General features: G+C 41.5%; 1 protein-coding gene across 1 annotated transcript in view; it reads right to left on the bottom strand.

The window, feature by feature from the left end:
- ANTXR1 (ANTXR cell adhesion molecule 1) overlaps positions 1-3699 on the bottom strand; it is a 315149-nt gene extending 311450 nt beyond the window's left edge. The window contains 1 exon segment of the mRNA XM_007940140.2: positions 3467-3699. Within this exon segment, the coding sequence (XP_007938331.2) occupies positions 3467-3699 (233 nt within the window).
- Positions 3700-11392: the final 7693 nt, after the last annotated feature.

The raw sequence follows: 11392 nt of genomic DNA, 5'->3' as shown, positions 1-11392 counted from the left end.
CAGTCACCTAAGATGTAGATGATGGCCTGTCCTCGCCCAGAGCAGGGAGGAGGGAGGAAAATCACAGATGCACGGAAGCAGTTAGTCTGGGGGAACCCCAGACAATTCAAGGTTGTTTTTTTTTTTTTTTTTTTTTTTTGTGGTTGTTATTGTTGGTTTACCACCTAGAGAAAAATATTGCCATACTGGTAAATACAGACACACACATTTGTGTGTTTTTCTTTTTTACAAAGATGAAGCATAAATATTTAGTAATTGTATTTTCACCTAAGAGTATATTGTGACCATTAAATACGTTCCTAAAATATCTTGCAAGCACGTATAATATGTATATTAAATACCATGTATATGTCATCCTTTAATCAATCCTCTACTGTTAGCTATGTAGGTGATTTTCAGCTTTTTATTATAATAAAAAGCACTGCCACGAACATACACATAGGTGCTTCTTTGTGACTATCTTGGATTTTTTTTTCCCCCTTTGGGATGTGGAATTGCTAAATGGAAAAGTAGACCTTCCCATTTTTCAAAAGCATTTGATAAAGTGGCCAAATTATCCTCCAGTCTGCACTGCTCAGAATGGTAGTGACAAGCCAAATAGCACTATTTAACTGAGGAAAAAAAACCCATAAAATTAAAAATTCATTTTCTCAATTGCACTAGCAACATTTGAAGCACTCGCTAGCCCCATATGGCTAGTAGCTGCCAGATTGGACAGCACAGATAGAGAACATTTCTATCATTGCACAAAGTTCTATTGAATAGTGCAGGGCTGGAAAGATTGCATACATTCCTTTATAAGGTATGACAATGCCTACTTCCCACATGCTGGCCAATAATGAATATTGTAACTCTTTAAAATCTTTGCCTATCTAATAAAATTTTTATCTTCTTTGATTTTTTTCATTTATTTGGTTGCTAGTGAAGTTGAATTTTTGTTCATCAACATCTACATGTAGTTTTTCTTTTTTGAATTATTTATGTACTATGCCTGTTTTCTTTTCGGATGATCTTTTTCTTAACTGCTTTTTATATATTAAGATCAATCTTCAGAGATTAATTTATGTAGCAAATGTTTTTATAACTTGTTATTTATCTTTAATTTTATTTGTGGCATTTTTCCTTTCTAGATATACAAAATTTTGATATATTAAAATCTCTATATTTTCCCATATGGTTTCTGTCCTATTGGTTTGTTTTAAAAGCTCAAAATCTTATGATTACAGCAATAGTCATCTCAACTTTCTTCTAGTTCTTTCATCATTTCATTTCAACATTTACATGTTTAGTCCTTCTGGAATTAATTTTAGTGGGTGATTGTAAAGTATAAATCTAACCTTTTTCTTTTCCCAAAGTGTCAACCACTCATCCAAGAATCATTTTTTAAAAAATAATTTATTCTTTCACCCACTGATTTGAAATTCTACCAAATTCTTATACCTATTTCTAGGGTTTTTATTATGTCCACCTATCCTTTGAACTTTACCATCCTGTTTTAGTTAATTTGCATTGGGAATCCCTGTGGTTGTTGTTATGTGCCCTCAAGACCCAACTCGACTCATAGTGACCCCTCCTACAGAAGTAGATTGCCCAACCTTCCTTCCCAGGAGTGGCTGGTAGGTTTGAACTGCCAGCCTTCTGGTTAGCAGTCATGTGCCTTAGGCACTATGCTACCAGAGCTCTTTGGGAATCCCTGGGTGAGGCAAATGGTTAATGGGCTCAGCTGTTAAAGGGAAAGGTTCGAAATTCAAGTCCATCAGAGGTGCTTCAGAAAAAAGGGTTGATGATCTATTTCCGAGAAATCAGAATGGAAAACTTGAAGGAGCACAGTTCTACTCGGACAAACACAGGGTCACCACAGGCTGAAATTAGCATGACAGCAACTGGTACTTGAAGTATGAGCATTTTTTCAAAAAATATTTTAGCTCTTTTTATTTATTTTCTCTTCCGGATAAACGTAGAATGATTCCCCCACCACCGAAACAAATTTTTCAGAACTTTGACTGAAAAATTTAATTGATAAATTAATTTGGAGAGAATTTTCTCTCTCCAGTATTGGGGAACATCAGGAACAAGGTGATCCTGTCCACTCTCTCAAGCCTTCCCGTATGTCTTTCTGAACTGTTTTTTTTTTCAAAAGTACGAATCATGGACATCTCTACTTTCAGACACTGTCTCTGAATCTGTGAGCTGGTGCTCAAAGACTAGAAGTAACAAAAGAAATTCCATTTCTTAGCACTGGAGTTTATTTTCAGTATCCACCTTCTCATAAATCTGCAAGAAAGAGATCTCACTTTTCATCCAAATAATCTGGAGTTCAAAACAGCCTTTACGGAAAAACCAAACTCCAGGCGCGACTGCAAAGCACATTTGGTGTCTAGCTGGCCAGCTTATTTTGCAGGGCTCTTTTTTTCCAACTCTCAAATACTTTCCAGTCTGTGAAATTCTTCTCCCCACCACTGTATAGCAAGCGCTGCTCCTGGCACTGGGAAGTTCACACAGTGTTAATGAGCACTGATCTTCTATGCAGGGTTTATACTGTTGAAGCTGGGTTTTAGTAGATAGCATGAAACTTCCTTGAAAGATGATGGTTTGGCAAATCTATGGGGATCTGGGGAGTGTTTAATTGGTCACAGTTGAGCAAAGTCCTAACCACTATCCATTTTAGTAGGGAAACCAGGGCTCCTGCACCTCCCTGGTAGCCTAGCAGTGAAAGGGCCAAGAGTCTGATTTCCCCTACATCAGAGTCTGGAGGGAGAGGAAGGGGGAATTTGTCTGTAAGGGATATTTGCCAATATCTGGAGACATTTTGGTTATCACCCTTGTGGTATGTGTGTGTTTTACTGGAATCTAATGGGTAGAGGCCAGGAATGCTACCGACCATTCTACAAAGCACAGGCAAGTGTGCCCACTCCCAACAAACAAACAAAAAAATGGCCCAAAATGTCAACAGTGTTAAGGTTGAGAAACCCTGCCTTATATTTTCATTAACTGTACAGTCTGCATGTATTATTAGGAACAGAGGTAATGCAGCGTTTAAAAAGATAAGATTGACTTTAAAAAGCCGACGTCTTTTACTTTAGAACTGTCTTGAAAGTTCTGCCTCTGATAAGCAAGGCTTTCTCATCAATGTTTCTAAAGCAAATCGATAGGGTTCAAAGAAACGTACTGGGTCAACAGCATCCTCAAACTCTCCTGCACGCTCCTAGGTCACAGAAAAGTAGTCTGTCCCTCCAGACAAGCAGCGACGCCTCCCCTGAGGGCGCGAGCAGCAGAGCAAAAGGGAGGGAGGTGCACTACCCCAACAAAGGCTCGGCGCTGGGGCCAAAGCCACCTCCCCGCGGCGCCTGGGTCCTTTTTGGGCCCTTGGGATGCGTGCCTGTCCCAAAGCAACTTAGCCAACAAGCCTGGCCCGGGAGAAAGCATCATCGACCCAGACGAGGGTGGAACGACTCATGGCACTTACTTGTCCAAAATGAAGTACAGGTCAAATCCTCCGTAGCAGGCTGGCCCCCCATCCTCCCTGCGTCCCCCTTGCCCGGCGCAGATGAGTACAAAAGTGGCCAAAGAGAGACACTTGAAGCCAATCCCGCGGGCTCTCTGCTCCACGGTGGCCATGACCCGCAGCCCAGAAAGAGGGTGGCGTCCTCTCCTTCCCACGCTCCGCGAACTCGCCCAGGACCCTCAGAGACGCGCCATCCGAGAACCCCCTTCGCTCAGGCCCTTTATTTCCCCTCGCTCTCTCGAAACTCCCCGGGAGCAATTGTCTGGAGGAGTTCAAGGTTTTCCTTCTAGTTTCCGCTTCGATTCTGTTTCTGGGTTTCAGGTTTCAAGAATTCTAATACTGTACTCCGCTTTTTAAAGGGGCTGCTTCTTGACTCCAGCCGGTGGGGTGCTCGCGAGGCTGCACGGAGGTTTTGCAGTTGAAGCAGTTCCGTCCAGACGGTTCTTTGTCCCAGATTTTAAATATTATGGGGTGGGTTTTCAAATTGTTCTTGGTTGGGGGAGTGCTTTCCTTTTTCTCCCTCCCCTCTATCCCCCTTATTTTTATGTGGAAGACGGTTCAAAGAGTGCCACCTTGTGGCCAAAGACGGCTAAAGCACGCTTTTGGCGTTCGCGGGAGTAAGGCTTGGATGGGAGGAACTTCCAGGCTCTGGTTTTAAAACTTTTCCCTATCATTATCATATACATTGAGCGTGTTTTCTTCCTCCGTCCTTTTTCTCACGCATCTTCTTCTTTTCCCCCTCCCTCCATTATCTCGTCCTCATTCCCAATTTTCTCATTCTCTGACCTTTCCCCATTTGTTCTGACTCTGCTGATACGGTCATTGTTAACATTTGATGAGAACTTCTTTCCTCCAAAGCCTGCGGCTTCGTCCCGCAGGCTGGAACCTTTGCAAACAAGCCATTGTGCAAATTAAGTAGGGATGAACAGGGCCTTTGTGATCAGAATCGCCCTTGACCTTACGTAGTTTTAGCGCAGATCATAAAACATACTGTTGGGATCTAGTCATATGGGTGAAAACAGCAAACACAGCCCCACAGAGTGTGAAGCCTGGTGGCTGTTTGCGGCATGGAACAGCTGGCTCTTCTGGATACTCTCCATCTCCATATTTTAGAGATTTTGTGATAACAGCTCACCCACCCCCACCTTTTTTTTTTTTTTTTTAAGCCTGTGAACTTTGACTTTTTCTACCTATCGTTGGGACAGCTTACAGTAGTATAGAGCATGTAAGCGTTTTGGGACTAGCAGAGAATTACTGTGCTAATCCTCCTCCCCTCTTTTAGAGTGGCCATTGAGGCTCCGTTTCCAGGCTGGGCCCTAGTTCTAGCTTCACAGTCTTCCACATGCCTTCGCAGTCCTCGGTGTACATTTATCCCATTTCTCAGGATTGCTTCCCCAGACATACATCTCCCCTACCCCTTGTGAGCCTCCAAGACCATTATTTCCCAATGTGACCTGTTATTTGTAGTTTTTCTGCAAAGTGTGTACCATGGAATCCTAGTGCCCTGGAATGTTCCATTAAACAATTTTACTGGCAATGAGTCTGGGAAATAATAATAAATCTTGGAGATTCATAATGTACTGCACTAGTCTGTCTCCAAAAAGACCCCCAATGCTTCTCACCAAGTTTCTTACCTTTGCATAGTTCCTCCCCATATTGGATAAAACTGACCAGTGTGTAATTAAAAATGTATTGCACAAATGATAGTATGATGCTTATCTGATTTTTTTCCCTTTCTTTTGTGTGTATGTATGTGTGTGTGTGATATAGGGATCTAGGGATTCATAGAAAAAAGTCCTTACTCTCCTCATTCATTTATTTACAGAAAATTAGTTTTGGATATTGTTATATGGCAGACCATGTACTTACACTGAAGATACAAAAATCAATACAATATGGACCTCAAAGAGTTTAGTTGGGAGACACAAATTCATAAACAGGTTTTGGTACAACAATGTGGTTAAATTTTCTAAAGGAAATTCAACAGTGATACACTGTTGGGCCACAACTTGTGCATGACTTGTCACATATGGTGAATGAGTTAAACTATGGTAAGTGTCTCTGCCTCCTAGGAGGATGGTATCCCTTTCCTCAAAAGATCCAAAAGTGACCAGGAAGGAGTCCATAGCGAAAGGACCAAGATCTGGGCTAGTTAAGTTGCTTTTAGTCTGGGTGAAAGGTCAATCCCAAGAATTCTTGTTTCTTTTTATAATCCATTCTGGTTTACCAGGACACAGAGCTATAGTTAGTAACAAGTTCTGATTTACCTTATGAATTCGCCTCTGAGCACTGACTCCTTAGAGTACTGCCTGATCAGCAGGCAGAGTTGGGTTTGCTTTCCAGCATAGGACTTCAGGATAAATGAGCATATGTCCAAGATGGGTGTGTCTGAGAGTCAAGCTAACCCTGTGTGGTAGTTATGTTTTGTGTCAACTTGACTGGGCCTGATTTTAAGTGGCTGGGGAACTGGATATAGTTATTTCCTATGATGAGATTGGCAATCAACTCCATGGTGGAATCTACTGGAGCAGCTGAGTAGCTGCCTTAGGGATATGGTCTGCTTCCAGTATATATATGGATGCCCATGGAAAATTTGGGAACCTTCTGTGGATCTGGATCCTGTCATGCTGCCTAAATACTCCTGTGAGCCAACAATCCACCATTTTGCCTGCTAATCTTGGATTCATCATCCACTGAAGTCAACAGACTGTTATACTGCCTGCCAATCTTAAGCTTGTCAGCTCCTGCCGCTGTCTGAGTTAAGAGATGCCTCCAGCTCCAGTGAGCAGAAAGCAAGAGGCAGAGCTGAAGCCCAAAGTTGAGGGGCTTTCACCCAGCCCCTAGAGGTGGCACTCTGAACTCAGATTTCTAGCCTCCTAAACTGTAAGAGAATAAATTCCTGTTTGTTAAAAACACCCACTTATGATTTGTCTGTTACAGTAGCATTGGAGATCCAAAACAGAAGTCATCAGAGTATAAATTGAACCTATGATTGTACAGAAATACTGTCCTGGGGTAAGTGAAGAGTGTGATAGTAGACTAGGGTCAAGGAGTGGGAACACCAACATTTTTACAGAACTTAACAGAGGAAGAGGAACCAAAAAGGAAAATAAACATTTCCAGGAGGAAATGGTCATGAGTACCACTTAGAATAAAGAGGTTGAGAAGATAAGAAGTGATAACTGTTCATTAGATTCAGCAATCAGCAGTTCTTGGTGACCTTCATGAAAGAAGCTTAGTGGAAATGTGGGAGAAAAATCCATATTGCAGTGGACAGAAGTGTGTATGGGGCATCCAGGTAAAGTTGGTGGATGGAATACCCTCAATTTTGCTCTCAGAACCCCACTCAAACCAAAGCACAGGAATTAAAACAAAACAAACAAGTAAACAAACAAAACCCACTGGTATGGGAAAAAGAGGAAGAGGAAACAGCAGCAATACACACTTAAAAGATGGAAAGCTATGTCTAAGCTGACAGTGAGCAGAGCTCTAGTGGCACAGTGGTGAAAGCACTTGGCTGCTAACCAAAAGGTCAGTGGTTTTAAACCCACCAGCTTCTTTGCAGGAGAAAGATGAGACAGTATGCTTCCATAAAGATTTACAGCATTGGAAACCTTGTGGGACAGTTTGACTTTGTCCTGTAGGTTAGTATGAGTTGGAATTGACTCGATGGCAGTGGATCTAGTTAGTTTTTGAAAGCTGAGAGTAGGTAAAGCAATGATGAGCTACCTCAGTTTACACTGCAAAACTTTTGGTACTGAGGGATGCAACATGAGTCCAAAATGAGGAAGGTTATTTGAAAGCTGTTTTAAAAGCAATTAGACCCTCAGATTCCCTGTGGGTGGTTGATCCTCCTCAACTTCTGCAGAAGACTGGAATTTTATTCTCTGAAGGGCATAAAACAGAGATTTTGTAGATTGGGGGATGCCAAGCATAGCTGGGCCCACCAGCACCCTGCTGAAAATAGAGCTTAGTGACCAGAGGGACACTGCGTGCTGAGCACTCCATGTTTCACCTTCTTTCCTCACTGGGCTCCCAGGGTGCCAGTAGCCAGACTTTAACTTTTCAGGCAGGAAACTGGAATATTTTCTCTCGGCAATTTGCCAGTCTAACAGGAAAAACCTAAAGACACTAACATGAGGGCTTTCTCAACAACTAACTCACTACAGTGAAATTTAAAGAAGCGAGCCCCATCCACAAACATAGAGTTTCAAATCAGCTTTTTAGTCTCTCACTCTTAAACCTGGGCAAATAAGCAAGAATTATTTGACATCTACAGAAAGACTGCATTATAAAAGATGGAGACCAAAGCAAATGTACAGAGAAAAGCACTTGGAAGTAATAGAGGCTTTGTTGGAAGAAAAATACCTAAAATAATTGCTAAGTTTAGATAGTTAAGAGAAGATATTGAATCCATAAAACAAGAAGATGATGCTATGAAAATGGACATTCTGAGGAAAAAAAAAAAAACCTCTGGGAAAGTAAAGCACATTAATAATCCAAAAATCAAACTCACTGCCATAAAGTCGATTCCAACTCACAGAGACCCCCATTGGGTTTCCCAGGCTGTAAATCTTTATGGAGTAGGTTGCCCCATCTTCCTTCTGCAGAGCAGCTGGTGGCTTTGAACTGCTGACCTTCTGGTTAGCAGCCAAATTTAGAATTAAAAAAAAAAAACAGAATAATTGGAAGATAATCTTGGGGATATTTCTCAAAAAGTAGAGTAAAAGAGACAATGAGATGAAAACAGGAGAGAAAAAAATACAAGAAAAATAATAGATGAGTGCAGGAGGTCCAACATCTGAATGGGAGAACAGAAAAATATGGGAGGAAGTCTAGCTTGAAAGGACCCTCCAAGAATCCAGAAACAGGTCTGAAAATAGACCTACTCTAAGTTCATCTTGTTATTAAGTTTCAGAACCTTTTGGGCAGAAAATATTTTAAAAGATTCTGGAAGAATCTTATGGAGGGCAGGAATTACAAAGGCCTAAGACTCCTCAGTAGCAACACCTGAAGCTAGCAGATAATAAAACAAAGCCTAAAATTCCTGAAGAAAAATTATTTACAACCTAGAATGCTATACACAGCCAAACTATAAACCAAATACCAGGATAGAATAAGACCAACGGGACCAAAAAGTAGCATCGTGATAAATGAAGAAAAGATAGAAGTGGTCAAGGATTTCATTTTACTTGGATCCACAATCAATGCCCATGGAAACAGCAGTCAAGAAATCAGATGACTGACTGTATTGCACTGGGCAAATCTGCTGCAAAAGACCTCTTTGAAGTGCTGAAGAGCGAAGATGTCACTTTTAGTAGTAAGGTGTGCCTGACACAAGCCATGGTATTTTCAGTCAACTCATATGAGTCAGGGCTGACTCGATGGCACATAACAACACAACAACAACATATACAAGCAAAAGCTGGACACTGAATAAGAAAGATGAAAGAAGAATTGATGCTTTTGAATTATGATGTTGGTGAAGAATATTGAATATACTATGGATTTACACAGGAGCTCTGGTAGCATAGTGCCTAAGGCACTTGACTGCTAACCAGAAGGCTGGCGGTTCAAACCCACCAGCCACTCCTCGGAAGGAAGGTTGGGCAATCCTACTTCCGTAGTGATACTGCCTCGGAAACCCAAGGAGGGGTCGCTATGAGTCGGGGCTGACTCGACGGCAAACAACAACAACATGGATTTACACAAGAAGGAACAAATCTGTCTTAGAAGAATGCTCCTTAGAAGCAAGGATGGCAAAAGTTTAGCTCACTTTATTATCAGGATGGAGTAGTCCCTGGAAAGACATCAAACTTGGTAAAGTAGAGGGTCAGTGAAAAAAGACTCTCAATACGATGGGTTGACAAGTAGCTGCAACAATGGGCTCAAATATAGCATGATTGTGATGATGGAGAAGGACCGGGCAGTATTTTGTACTTTTGTACATGGGGTCACTGTGAGTCTGAATTGACTTGATGGCACTCCACAACAACAACAATAAGAATAAAGGAGTCTCTGGGTGGTGCAAAGGAACCCTGGCAACACAGTGGCTAAGTGCTTAGCTGTTAATCAAAAAGTCAGAGGTTTGTCTCAATAATGACCAGAATTACTGGTCAGATGAAATCTGGTGAGACTCCCAATACTACAGCCCTGGAATATATTCTGCACCTGGAATAAAACTCACCCCCAGGGGCAGGCTCTCAGCCCAATAGTTAACAAGATGTACATGCAGACCTCTCAACCCAGGATGACACACCCACATACTCTATGTAATAGATCCCTTAGAGCAATAGACCATGGTACACCAGAGGACCAACATTCAAACTGAGGAAATGCAGGACAAACAGGAGTGCATAAATATGAGGGGCACAGGCGGAGGGTTACAGGGTAGGGAGGGGAGGAGACTGGGTTAGGGTTGGACAAGGTGAATGGGGAATGAAACTAAATGTAGACTTGACATTGAATGCAAAACAAGCTCTTTAAATAAATAAATAAATAAATAAATAAATAGGTCCCTGGTTTGAACCCACCAGCTGCTTCACAGGAGAAAGATGTGGCAGTCTACTTCAATAAAGATTTAAAGCCTTAGAAACCCAGTGGGGGCAATTCTATACTGTCCTATAAGGACTATGTGTGAATCAAATCGATGGAAGTGGGTTTTGGTTTTGGTTGGGTGGTGCAAATAGTTAACTTGTTCAACTGCTCATTTTAGGGTTGAGGATTTGAGTTCATGCAGAGGTGCTTTGGAAAAAGGCCTGACAATCTTTTTTTTGAAAATCCAGCCACTGAAAACCCTATGGAGCATAATTCTACTCTGACACATGAGATGGCCATGAATTGGAATTGACTCAACAGCTGCTGGTTTACTGGTGTTAAGAATAAAACAAATGAAAAAATGTTCATGGAACATAGTTGCATGGAAAATTTAGAGTAGACATAGATCATGATGGCCATGACAAAAAATATTCATTTACATAAGGGCTCAAAAGTAAGTTTTACAAACTAATTTATGTTAAGAACAAAAAGGATAAATTGTAGGGGAGACAGTGAATGCAGTTAGTATATAAAGTTACTCGAAAGGAAAGTTGGGCAACCTACTTCTGTAGTGACACTGCCTCAGAAACCCAAGGAGGGGTCACTATGAGTTGGAGACGACTCAACGGCACATAACAACAACAACAACAATATAAAGTTAACTGTGAAGTTGTAAAGAGGCATGAGGAAATTGGAGGTGGAGAAGAAACAAATAGGATGGAAGGAGGTTCTTGTGCTTGTATGTTTGTTTGATGTTTAAGTAGGTAAAGTAGGTATCCATGACTAGAAGGAACCAAGGAAGTGTTGGGACTGACAAGCCAGGACTCACAAGTGAGAGAAAGCAGAAGTGATGGTGTGAGGAGGCATGAAGATTGGATTCAGAGCATAGAGTGAGGGGATAGTACTGCATAAGAAAATGAATTACTACAAGATATGATTCTGCTAGGGGCTTCACAGATACCATATCTCATTCAATCTTTACAACAAGCAGTGATTTTAATATTATTGTCTTTATTTCATGAGGGAAAAAACTGAGGCTCAGAGAGGTCATGTAACTTTCCTAAGAATTTGTGTGTGTCTATAAACCACGGAGCTGGTTGCAGCCTGTGACGATAAGCTTACGTTCTTTCCACTTTGTCCCCCTTGAGACAGAGTGACAGAGGCAGACATAAGTGGGAAGGCAGAGTGGAGGGAGTTTTGCAGGATTATGTTTAAACATGATATTCCCTTTTTGCAATTGCTTCCCACTAGGAGCTCTGGTAGCATAATGCCTAAGGCACTTGGTTGCTAACCAGAAGGCTGGCGGTTCAAACCCACCAGCCACTCCTCGGAAGGAAGGTTGGGCAATCT

This window comes from Orycteropus afer, unplaced genomic scaffold (assembly GCF_000298275.1).
Source record: "Orycteropus afer afer isolate SDZICR_OR568_19922 unplaced genomic scaffold, OryAfe1.0 scaffold00065, whole genome shotgun sequence".
Taxonomy (NCBI): Eukaryota; Metazoa; Chordata; class Mammalia; order Tubulidentata; family Orycteropodidae; genus Orycteropus; species Orycteropus afer.
The sequence above is the reverse complement of the archived record's forward strand: the minus strand, read 5'-3'. Positions and strand labels throughout refer to the sequence as shown.